The following is a 13,084-nucleotide window of genomic DNA, read 5'->3' on the forward strand; positions in this document are numbered from 1 at the left end:
ATATTTGTGGACATGACAGTATATAATGTGTGTGTGTGTGTGTGTGTGTGTGTGTGTGTGTGTGTGTGTGTGTGTGTGTGTGTAGATAGATATATAGCATAAGGAATATAGATATATAGCATATGGACTACTTTTTCATACTTGATGGAGTGTGTTCCCTTCATGACAGCATTTTCATAGGTGAACTGTTTAAAATAAAGTGAAACTTGAGAAACGTATTTAAAAGATTTATATTAGATTACAATTTATTCTTGGCTGATCATTTTAGGATAATAAACAGACTTTAAGGAATCTGGAACTGAAAGCTGAGTTAAAGTGTACACTTTTGTCCTAGCAAATCACTCTTAATTAATAATCAGATTCTGTGTCCAAAAGCAACAGCAACAAATCAAACCAAGTTTAAACTGCCTGTAGATCTATTGCTTTTAATATCTCCATAAGGTCCCTTGATTCCATCTCCTAAAGGAGTGAACATCGAGCTGACCAACAATGAGTTCTTGTGTTTAAATCTAATTGAAGTGATTGATGTATTCTCAAACCTCTTTAGCTGAGTTCCTGTGTTTCGATGGGAATAAGTCAGTATGAGAAAAGTTCATGCTGTGACCCTGCGTATGAGAGCTGACGTCCAGCCACGGCACCCGCAATAACTTAGCCTCTCGCGTCATCACTGAAGCTCGGTGGGCAGGGGAATATGCTGTGACATGTCTTGATACGAACCCTGAAATGTATGCTGGCAGTTAGCCACCAGCCTCCCTTTCAATCCCCAGGCTCATCTGACTGTGACTGGGGCTCTTACAGTAGAGGTAGTTTATTGGGGGTGGAATCGTAACACTACACTACCATCTAGTGGTGTGTGGAGAGATTGCATGGCTTCTTGTCTCGTCGGGTAGAGAGCTGGTTGTTTTCAAGTGACATTTGTTCCTAATTAAATGCTCCACTTGTTGAAGCACTTCTCGTGGAGAGGGGCTTGCATCCACGATGATGCAGGCAGGATTCTGGATTCTCTTGTAAGCTTCCTCCACTCTGAAAACAAGGAGCAATTTGTCATAAATGCTAACTGTCTTTATAATATGATTGCATTGAAACACAATAGAAAACTTAAAACTTGGCTAGTACAGGGATCTTCCTCAGAAAACAGAGCCTTTGTGTTTCACATGTGTTCTTGTAACGCAAAAGTAAAGATAAATCACAATTTTTTACTTAATATTTAATATTTACAAATATTTGTTTACATCTGATGAACAAATTTGCATTCTTAATAGAATACACACTACCTTTCAAATGTTTGGGATTGGTAATTTATAAATGATTTTAGTTTTTGAAAGAAGTCATCACGGCTGCATTTCTTTGGTCATGAATACAGTAAAACTAGTAACATTACACACACACACACACACACATATATATATATATATATATATATATATATATATATATAGGCTATATATATTTACATTCAGTTGAAATAGAAATGTAAAAGTCTTTAATGCATCCTTGCGGAACAAAATATATATATTTTTTTTTGTAATCTTCCTGACTCCAAACCTTTGAACGGTAATGTATACAATAAAAAAATAAAATGAAAATTAAGCTAAAAATTTTGCAGTTGGCACCAAATTAGTTTCAAAGAGAAATTCCATTATTAATTATCAATAATGTTTCATATAAAGTTATTTCTTTTTTCCATAGTAAAGTTTAATTTAAGACACTTTAAAACCGGCATTTAAGACACATTTTCTGTCACAAATGGCATCATTACCTGAAAATCCCCTAGAAGTAGCTATTGAAGTTTACTATGGAGTATTTAGGCCAGCTGGTGCACAACCAGTCTAGAGATGTACAACAACATCCGATAACATTATAGGGTATGTTGGGATGTTCCTGAAAAACACCCTCACATTTAACAAGTTGACCTACTTAAGTCTGAAGAGCAGATTGATCTCTAGCTCAGCCTCCTCGACGGTCTTGTCCTGTCCCCTGTCCCTGAGTCTTCTCAGTCTTTCTTCTGGACTGACAGTGAGGAGCAGCACCTGGTTTGGTTGGAGCAGGTCTTCTGGCCACTGGTAGAGCTCTGAGCCTGGCTTTGGGAGGTTTTCAACTCTTCCACCAACTGCTGTGGCAATGGCATACGCTGCTGTGCTGTGCCAGTACCTAACAGAGACAACAAGACAATCAATAAATAAATACAAACTTTTTAAGGGTTATCTATAATTGTGCTAAAGTAGAGACACTGCTACTTACTTTTCCTACCAGTGAAATATGTGTGTTAAGTAATATTTTGTGAAACATTTCTAGTGAACCAGGTTTGTTAAAGGGATAGTCCATTTTAGATACCTTAATCCTACCCCATAACTAAATTTAACAGCTATTAATAAACAACAAATTAGGAGTGTATTGAGGGAAAACTCTTAATTAATAGTGAATATGTGTTCCCTGTTCTAAAGTGTTACCGACTTTCTTTCTTCAGATGAACACAAAGAAAGATTTTTAGACAAATAATCTACAGTATCTCTGTAAATCCACATAATCCAGGTGAACATGAGCTAAAAATGTGATTCTTCGAAAACCACACAAAGCAAACCCACCGGTAATCCATCCGACCCTAGTGGATGAATCTTTGCCTTCTGAAGCAAAAGAAAAATACTAATGTTTAATAGTTTTTTTTTTTTTTGCTTCTGGTCAACTGTCAGACATGTGTCAAATGAAATCTTCATTTGTGTTGCACAGAAGAAAGAAAGTCATATACCTGTACATCTGGGATGGCATGAAGGTGAGTAAACGATGAGACAGTTGATTTAAATTATCAAAAAATATTAGAAATAAAAATGTTTCAAATGATTTATTTCCCTGTACTGTCCATAACTGTTGCAACACTCAAGATACAAATATGTCAATGGGGTGGTACTAGTACTAAAAGGTCAATTTTTTGTACCTTATTTATGCCTAAATTGTACATATTAGTAAAGGCGCATAATACTACGTTAAAAGTCCAGAAGTGTATTAGTGCCTTAGCTTTAGCTACTGTACTTTAGTTTACTGCCTCAGGGACAGCTTTGTTGTTCCTTTTTTCTGATAGTATATTACATTTGTATTTTGTTTATGCACCTGTAAAACATATTTTTAACTTTATTCATTTTATTTTGCATAAATTCATCTGTTTAATTTAATGCTGATTCCCTAATCAATATCCTCCTTGTTTTTGTGCCATATACTGTAGATCCTGCTCTGTTTACAAACATATCTGTAATAAATCAATATCAATCAGTATTCCTATATAATGAAAATACCCTCAAATAAACATTTATGGTTGACTGAGCCTCAATTTCCACAAATCCAGCCAAATATATCCAAAATATATTTGTGGCGCACACATCTCTACCTGTCCACTATGACGGGAGCCCTCAGGGACTCTTTCCCGATGTGGGCAGCAGTGATGTAGTTCCCCAGAGCGTAAAAGGCCCTGCGGATGAGGGGTGGTTCTGAGTCAAAGCGCTGTCTGAAAGGAGCCAGGCACTGGGGAGGAGATTTCAGCAGAGTAGCATTCAGAGACTCCCGCAGGGCTTCTGTGAGAGTAGTCTTACCTGGGTACATGGAGAAATCAGGGAAACACATAGACAGAAGTCAACAGAATTTTTAAGTGCTCACTATTTGTTTGTGCATGCTTTTTATCATATTGCCACCTATGAATTTGCTTGGTGAAAATATTGTGTTTGACAGCATACTTTTTAATTTGCTAAACAAAGTATTTGTCAAAGGCTCAGTGTTGACCTGTGGCATCCAGTCCCTCGATCACAATGACAGGAAATGCATCACCCCTGCTGGTCTCCAACTGTTCGTCTACAAGCTTCAGCACTTCCTTTGACTCAGGGATAATGTCAGTGCACTGGAAAGGGCAGGAAGATGTATTGCAAAATTCAAGCATGATATGCATGGTTGTTGTCCACAACAGAACTAGTGTAGCCAAAGCACAATAAAGGTCCATAGGCCCAAATATAAAATTAAATACATAAAAACTTTTGGGAAGTCTGGTCAAGTCATTCATTTTGGATAAAACAGCATCCAAAATGGTATGCTAAGGGAAGAAGTGCAAAGATTAAAAATACATTAAAAAGAGTAATGTTGTGAAATATCATTGCAATTTAAAATAACTATTTTCTAGTTCAGTTTATTATAAAATACCATTTATTCATGCAATGGCAAAGCTGAATTTTCAGCAGCCATTACTCCAGTCTTCAGCATCACATGATCCTTCAGAAATAATTCATGCCCCAAAAATATTCTTGTTATTATCAATATGGAAACAGTTGCGCTGCTTAAAATGTTTTGTGGAAATAGTGACATTTTTTTCAGAATTCTATGATGCGTTTGTATAATAAATCGAGCATCGGGCTATTTCAGAGAGGCCATGTCAGTCAATCTTGCATCAGCTGACGATCAGCTGTCCTTGACGTATACCAGTCCAGTTTCAACACTTCTCACAGCAGTCTATTTAAATCCTCCATGCATCCCAACACCTCCTAGCTGGGATCTATATTATAATCTGATATCTGTTTGAGGTTGAATATATATAATGAAAATAAAAAGTTAAAAATAAATCCTAACATACTGTACCTCCTGAAGAACCTCATAGGCGTCATTCATACAGTAGTAGACATCAGAGCTCATGATGTTCAGTGTGGACGGGTGATGCTCTGCTGCTGCTGCAGGTGTGACGTACTGCCTCACTGACTCCTCCACTTGATTGACAGGTGACCACAGCTCCTGCCAGCAGTACTGACCCTCGCGCTTGTATGAAAACACACATACTGATTTACTCTGCTGCAACGTCTTCAGTACGTCCTCCGAAAGGCTTGTAGTGGATTTGTCTCGTATAAAAAATCCCTTATCGACGCTGTTTTTGACGTCCGGTATGAAAGCGGACGCTTCAAAAACATCGCAGTCGCGCGACAGAGCGACGGACAGCTTGTGTTTTATTTCGGCGTGCGTTCGCGCTTTCTCAGTTCTGCTGTCACTGTGGACATGTAGCGAGAAGAGTTTCTCATCGCCTCCAAAGAGCTGCTGATGAGCCTGATGAAGCTCTTGCGGGGTTGAGCTCAGCGTGAAATAAAGAGGTTCAGTGCGTAGGTCAAACTCCACCGCGAACACACGCGAACACAGCTGTCCACAGCGAAACATCGCTCTTTTCAGCAACATGAACCGTATTACATATTAAGTACGTAGCATATACAGAGAAATATCAATCTTACTGATCTGGAGGACAGCGCTTGCTGAAAAACGAAACTAAACTATACGTTCCCCGAAAACGAAAGACAACTGTTTACGTAAACAAGCCCGAGCTGACTGAGTCTATCAAGCGAGATAGCAACAGTGCAGGGTGCAATCAATTGCGTGTTAATAATTAAACTAGGAAACATTTTATTGCAGTTGCTTTTAAATAATCACAAGCAGCCTTAATAATAATAAGCGATGACTGAGCAGTAAGTGTTCAGTGTAAATTTGAATTTCCTGTAATATGCTAGCTGGAACCAGACGATCAAGATTGGTTGGTTTCAGGTTTATTGATCATATTTGAATGCCTGAGCGGTGAGGACTTTGTTGTTATAATCTGCAGCCATAGCAACTGTTGCGACAGGAGCAGAATTTGGACTCTTAGGTTTCGTTTCTGTAGTTGTTGGACAATCCGGTTCCAGACTAGCAATCATTTTCCCAGAACAAGTAAATATATCAAATCAAAGGCTTAATGGATATGCCTGTTTAGCCTGTTATTCGTAGGCTGCTGTTGTCGTTGTTAATAGTTTATGTTGAAATGTTAGGACAGGGACAGTTCTTCCAGATGACTGGATGAAACGCCACGCCCGTGTTGGACTCGGCTGACAGTGTTTATCTTTCGTTTTACAGTTCCACAAGCAAGAAACGAAACTCAGAAAAACATCTTGGGACTGCCCCGTATATAAAGGGACATGAGTGCTCTGAACGTCAGTTTCTGCACACCGTCAACATGTTGACATCAAACCAAGTTGGTTTTGCTGCAATGTTAATGCAATTTTGTTTCAAGAATGTCAACAGCTTCTTAGCAGCCCTTTTGGGATGGATTTTGCGGGTGTCTGGCACGCAGATGCAACATACGCCTGTTGGAAACATCAGTCGCCCGAAGACTGGCACCAAAGAGCAGAAAGAGGGCTCCAGCACTCAGCTGACTAGAACTCCAAGCAGTGTAAACTACCACTTTACCCGGCAGTGCAATTACAAATGCGGCTTTTGCTTCCACACTGCGAAGACATCTTTCGTCCTGCCCATTGAAGAAGCAAAGCGAGGCTTACGACTTCTCAAAGAAGCAGGTAGGCTATCTGCATTTAACTGACAAACGTAGCTTACAATAGATTTTATTTATTTATTTTTCGGCTACTTAATTTCTAATAATGATGATGCTTAAAACTGATTTAAAAAATTACATTACAAAACGTAAAATTTTTGTCTTAATGCTGACTGTCATTTTTATTCGCAAACTTTTTTAATATTATTGATATGTTTTAGGAATGGAAAAGATCAACTTCTCGGGCGGAGAGCCCTTCATTCACGAGAAAGGCAATTTTCTGGGAGAGTTGGTGCGATATTGCAAGCAGGAGCTGCAGCTGCCCAGCGTCAGCATCGTGAGCAACGGCAGTCTGATCAGAGAAACCTGGTTCCAGAAATACGGTGAGAATCATTCATGACCAGCAGAGGGCGGCGGAGATTGAAGTTACACATATAGCCAATATATAGAAAAAATCTAATGAACTTTTTTGTTTTCCAAAACAGTAGCAGCAGTCCACCACTGCACTTTCATGTCAATGCCTTTTTGTCACTATGCACTACATTTTTTGTTTCAGGTCATTGCGTGCAATGACATACAGTGAGATCTTATTTGAAGTGATTTTATCTAACTATTAATAATTATTTTATTGCTGCACATGAGAATGACCAAACTTGTCATGACCTGTAGGCCTATGACACAAAATAAAAATAAATAAATAAATAAAATAAAGGTGATTTAACTGACAGAGTGTATGAAAGGTAAAATAGTTGTGAAGAATGGCCATCCTAAAAAATAAAAAAATAAATAAAGTGATAAGACAAAAATAAAAAGTTTGGTGTCTGTAAGTAAGGATGCATTCAATTGATCAAAAGTGAAAGTAAAAGACATTTCTAATGTTATTTATATATATATATATATATATATATATATATATATATATATATATATATATATATATATATATATATATATATATATATATATATAAAACATTTCAAATAATTCATTAAATATCATTAAAGAATCTTGAATGTGTCTCCAACAAAATATTAAGCAACACCTATCAACTATCTTTAACATTAATAACAAGAAAGGTGACACTGAAGACTGGATTAATGATCATTAATTAAATGTCATCACAGGTAATAAATAACATTTTGAAATATATTAAAATAGAAAACAGTTATTTTAAATTGAAATAATATTTGATTGTTTTACTTTTGTTGTTGTTTTGATCAAATAAATAATTACACTCTTTGGAAAAAAATCTCACAGACCACAAACTTTTAAACTGTATATTAACTAAACAGAATATATACATTGTTTAATACATTACAGGAAAATACTTTGTTATATCAAAGGTATTTACATATGGTGACAAAATTGCTAAATTTTTATTTGTTTCTGTATTTTATAGGTGACTACTTGGACATCCTGGCCATATCTTGTGACAGTTTTAACGAGGACACCAATAAAGTCATAGGTCGAGGTCAGGGCAAGAAGAGTCACCTGGACAAACTACATCAAGTTCAGAACTGGTGCCGGGAATATAAGGTGGCTTTCAAAATCAACTCAGTTATCAATACCTACAATGTGGATGAAGATATGACCGAGCAGATCAATAATCTGAACCCAGTGCGCTGGAAGGTATACAGTTACTTCCTTTCCTACAGACACTATCGTTTTAACCAGGCTGCTGAGCATGTGTTTAAGGCTGTAATGCAATGTACACGCAGGTCTTCCAGTGTCTGCTAATTGAAGGTGAAAACGCAGGGGAGAACAGCCTCCGCGAGGCCGAGAAATTCATCATTAGCGATCAGCAATTCCAAGACTTCCTGGACCGCCACCAGAGCGTGAAGTGTCTGGTTCCAGAGTCCAATCAAAAGGTAATTTTGAGGAACAGAAGCCATACTTTAGCTCGATTCAGATCGCCATTTCAAAGTAGCTTACAATTTGGAAAATAAAGTGGTGTAAATTTTTGAGTAATACAGCAATAAACTTTCAGTTTCAATTCATTACCAAAGCTTTTACGACTTATAAGTGAGCACAACGAGATTTGAATTTAAATAAAAATAGGCCTGGGACTTGAATATACTGCTAACTTGATATGAATTGTTTACTTATTCATTTATTTTTCTTTTACAGATGAGAGACTCTTACCTGATTCTTGATGAATATGTAAGTGGTTTCATATTTTCTTCTCAGCATCCATTAATCTCATTAACCTGTGAAGGATTTTTATATATATATATATTCGATTATGTTGTCATATTTATTTTTTTTTATATTAGATTACACTATTATTGCAGTTTAAATTATTCTGTGAAATTACATTATGCTATCATATCAGTAGCCGAGGGATTATGGATAGGAATATAATAAGGCCTGCAGTAATTTGCCTCATTCCAGGCTTCAAATTACTTTTCCCTCCCATGATAATCTCTGATCTCTATTAATAATCATGCTGTCTACGCTACATCATCAGAAAGAGCAATCATCATAAATAGATTTTTTTTTAATCTTGCATATCTGATGCCGCAGATGCGCTTCTTGGATTGCCGAGAGGGGAGGAAAGATCCGTCAAAGTCAATTCTGGATATCGGTGTGGAAGAGGCCATCAAGTTTAGTGGTTTTGATGAGAAGATGTTCCTCGTAAGAGGGGGGAAATATGTGTGGAGCAAAGCTGATATGAAACTGGACTGGTGAACTGTCTCAGTATTGCTGTTTTTACTCTGTTTTTACATTGAGACTTGGTCTAATTTATAAATGTAAAATATATGGTAATAAACAATTGTACAGTGTAGTAACATAAGCTTAAAAAAAAAAAAGCTGGTTGGATACATTGGTGTGTAAATGTCTGTTTTTCAGTATTTTTATGAGATTCTACTGCACTGAAATGCTTGCATATATAGATTATTATGTATGATTGTTTATGTATGATTTTTATAAGATGTGTATTATGGTATGCTTGCTTTGAATCTGGAATATTTGCATAACCTGAAGTATGTTTTTTAATTTTTACAGACCATGCTATGGTTGTCTTTGTCTTGACATTCTTATCAGAAGTAATTGATTTAATATAATCTTGGAAGAAAATTATTGATAAATTATCTGCTTACACAGTTTGATTAACTGCACTTTGAAAGCATGAAAGCACTTTGAATTATAATTCAGACTAAAGCACACCTTAGATGCTTTAATTGCCATAGTGTAGAATTGACATTTTAGTTTGCAGCTCCTCAGATCGCAACTTTGAAAACTTACAAAAGCTCTAGACTTTCTCCTGTAACAGCATTAAAAATAAAAAGCTTTGAGGCATGTGTAATATATAGTGAAGACCATGAGGCACCCTGAAAAAGAATATATAGAAAACAAAAAGATTCCTGAAGTATCTTTTATTTTATTTTTTTAAACAATGTTGAAACTTCATATTATATTTTATTGAAAATAAATATTTGTAACAAAATCTTGTGGTTTCTAATCTCATAATTCTTGAAACTGCTCAAAGCGTCAAATTTGAAAGTGAAATGGGCATAAGCAATGCTATTTTTACGTTACCTTTAATTTCTTTAAAGTCTTTAAGCTTTCGTTTCTCAGAAATATTTAGGTAATCCCTGGTATGGAGTACATTTTTATGTCCCTAACATATAGGCTACATCCTAGTATACAGGTGCATCTCAATAAATTAGAATGTCATGGAAAATTTTATTTATTTCAGTAATTCAACTCAAATTGTGAAACTTGTGTTTTAAATAAATTCAGTGCACACAGACTGGAGTAGTTTAAGTCTTTTTTTTTTTGTTGTTTTTTTTTTTATTGTGATGATTTTGACTCACATTTAACAAAAACCCACCAACTCAATCTCAACTAATTAGAATATGGTAACCTGCCAATCAGCTAATCAACTAAAAACAAGGTTTCCTGAGCCTTCAAAGTAGTCTCTCAGTTTGGTTCACTAGGCTACACAATCACGGGGAAGACTGCTGATCTGACAGTTGTTCAGAAGACAATCATTGAAACGCTTCACAAGGAGGGTAAGTCACAAAAAGTCATTGCCAAAGAAGCTGGCTGTTCACAGAGTGCTGTATCCAAGCATGTTAACAGAAAGTTGAGTGGAAGAAAAAAGTGTGGAAGAAAAAGATGCACAACCAACCGAGAGAACCGCAGTCTTAAGAGGATTGTCAAGCAAAATCGATTCAAGAATTTGAGTGAACTTCACGAGGAATGGAATGAGGCTGGGGTCAAGGCATACAAATGTGTCAAGGAGTTTGTTGCAGTTGTCATATTCCTCTTGCTAAGCCACTCCTGAACCACAGACAACATCAGAGGCGTCTTACCTGAGCTAAGAAGAAGAAGAAGTTGGCTGTTGCCCAGTGGTCCAAAGTCCTCTTTTCAGATGAGAGCAAGTGTTTGATTTGGAAACCGAAGTCCTGGAGTCTGGATTTCATCTGCTGGTGTTGGTCCATTGTGTTTTTTTAAAACCAAAGTCATTGCACCTGTTTAGCAAGAACTTTTGGAGCACTTCATGCTTCCTTCTGCTGACCAGCTTCATGAAGATGCATGACATGCTGAATTGAGGCAGTAATTAAAGTAAAAGGAGCCCCTACCAAGTATTGAATACTCGTACAGTAAATTAACATACTTTCCAGAAGGCCAGCAATTATTATTATTATTATTATTATTATTATTATTATTATTATTATTATTATTATTATTATTATTATTATTATTATTTTATTGGTCTTATTTAGTATTCTAATTTGTTGAGATGAATGGTGGGTGAATTGGTGGGTTTTTGTAAAATGTGATCCAAAACCATCATGATTAAAAGAACCAAAGACTTAAACTTCTTCAGTCTGTGTGCACTGAATTTATTTAATACACAGATTTCACAATTTGAGCTGAATTACTGAAATAAATGAACTTTTCCTCGACATTCTAATTTATTGTGATGCACCTTAAAAAACTTTTTATTGAGACGACTATATATATTATCACAAAGGCAAAATTTAGCAAAAAAAAAAAAAAAAAAAAAGGCAATTTATGGTGACATATCCTAAAATATGTTTTCTTGAAAATATTGTTTTTGTATATATTTCCACGTTTCATTTCGCTGGTCTTTTGTAATATCCAGCCAACAAAATGTAACTAGCAACAAACATGTCCATGTTGAATGCAAAAGCTCAGATAAAGCACAATCGGTATAAAATTATCAATATTTTAAAGGATGGTAAAAAATACAAAAACAGAATAAACTTCAGGTTGACACCCTCAAGTAAGGTAATGTTACCTCAAGAGCTCCCGTCCCAAAGTCTGATTTCAAGAGCTCAATTACAATTTGTGTTGCACCCAGTAGAGGGCGCTAGTGCTGCGCCTTCGTTTCAGAGACACACACGTATACAGACATACACAGACTCGCTGTACAGTACAGCACTAGGAAACACTCGAGATATGGCGTCTTCACAGCGCGTCCGACGGACCAGCTGATTCTTATATCTGCCTGCAAAACTACATGAAGACAGAAGGTAATACGCTCGTGTCATTACAGACGGCTGGGATGAATGTATCGGTCTTAAACTAAATGTTTTCTTAACCACAATATCCGCTGTATTCGACACTACACTGACTTTCTGTAATGCAGTAGGGTTTGTGCAGCGTTCATCGTTTTAAAGCCAAGCGACTATGTCAGCAGCTCAATTTAATATAGTAATCTCGGTTTTATTATATTTGGCAATGCTTTATGATCTACATTTGGCTATAACTACAAAACTCACTTTCTTCCTGGATGTGCAGCTCCTGTATAGTTTACCCGATTGATGTCTAAGATGGCTGTTTATTATTATTACGTGTGCATAGGTTACTATCGCGTTCTAATGGACTGGCTTTCAAAACCTGTGCTGCCTACCTAGACAGCGTTTTAGGATATCACAATGTCTAATAATCACGAGTCTGTAATGCTCAAAAAACTGGCAGCACACTCGGTTTTGGGATCATGGGACTCTTGGCCCGTGCAGTCAGAAGATGCAAATATTGATATGAAATGGAGTGGATGTGCTCCAGTTCAGGAGCTGGTGCTGTACGTGTCTAGAATAGTTCGACAGTAGCTTGTTAAGTTTTGACCTAAACCCTGGATGAACACTCCATTGAAGTAGCTCTGAGTTACAGGGATTTTCCATGATTTTTGGGGGATTGTGTCGAATTTGCTAACCCTTCATTAGGTTGTCAAACTAGGTAGGTGATCCACAACCATGAGGATATGGTTTTTAAAACAAACCGATTAATCATAGTCAAAATGTTGATACAAAAAAAAAATATATATATATTTTCTATTGCAATGACGATATACAGTATGGTAAAAGGGGGGAAATAGAATTGTTTCTTCGTATCACAATTCTCATTTTCTTTTTCTTTTCTTCCCCGTCATATTAAATATGGATACCAATCCTGTTCCTGATATGAGGTTATTCAACTTTAAATCCTCTCCATTTTAGTTGTAAAAAGAGTTTAGTTTATTAGTTACGACTAATGGATTAGTTATGACTGCGGTTTCAGCTTTTTGGAGAATTTTCAAGCTGTGGATTCTCTTGGGAATTTCCTGTGGATTTTTTCGATTTACAGCTTTAGTAAGATAAGTCCTGTGGTTAACAATTGCGTTTTATCCTACAACATAACCCTGAATATCGTAAGTTCAGAGCACATGAATGACCAAGCGAATGCGTATTTAAAAATGAGAAACTTGGAATCTAAGATGAGTTGCCGAACGTTTACGCAGTGTTTTTTCTCTGTTCA

The 13,084-nt window shown here is 36.4% G+C and overlaps 3 protein-coding genes across 3 annotated transcripts in view; 2 read left to right on the plus strand and 1 right to left on the minus strand.

The window, feature by feature from the left end:
• Positions 1-211: 211 nt before the first annotated feature.
• LOC113060575 (UMP-CMP kinase 2, mitochondrial-like) lies at positions 212-5,794 on the minus strand. The gene is made up of 5 exons (XM_026229596.1): positions 4,612-5,794; positions 3,769-3,883; positions 3,380-3,581; positions 1,918-2,151; positions 212-1,023 (listed from the first exon to the last, which is right to left on the minus strand). The coding sequence occupies exons 1-5, from the start codon at positions 5,191-5,193 to the stop codon at positions 837-839; spliced, it is 1,320 nt and encodes a 439-aa protein (XP_026085381.1). The 5' UTR covers positions 5,194-5,794; the 3' UTR covers positions 212-836.
• A 134-nt stretch (positions 5,795-5,928) lies between these two features.
• On the plus strand, positions 5,929-9,761 carry LOC113060577 (radical S-adenosyl methionine domain-containing protein 2). The gene is made up of 6 exons (XM_026229598.1): positions 5,929-6,338; positions 6,535-6,696; positions 7,713-7,942; positions 8,032-8,181; positions 8,441-8,473; positions 8,837-9,761. The coding sequence occupies exons 1-6, from the start codon at positions 5,999-6,001 to the stop codon at positions 8,999-9,001; spliced, it is 1,080 nt and encodes a 359-aa protein (XP_026085383.1). The 5' UTR covers positions 5,929-5,998; the 3' UTR covers positions 9,002-9,761.
• Positions 9,762-11,711: 1,950 nt separating this feature from the next.
• Positions 11,712-13,084, plus strand: part of LOC113060578 (probable E3 ubiquitin-protein ligase RNF144A-A) — a 31,213-nt gene continuing 29,840 nt past the window's right edge. Inside the window, exon 1 of the mRNA XM_026229599.1 lies at positions 11,712-11,820. The gene's annotated coding sequence lies outside the window, so the exon portion shown is untranslated. The remainder of the gene's footprint in view (positions 11,821-13,084) is intronic.

The sequence above is a fragment of the Carassius auratus genome, chromosome 42 (genome assembly GCF_003368295.1).
Source record: "Carassius auratus strain Wakin chromosome 42, ASM336829v1, whole genome shotgun sequence".
Lineage (NCBI taxonomy): Eukaryota > Metazoa > Chordata > Actinopteri > Cypriniformes > Cyprinidae > Carassius > Carassius auratus.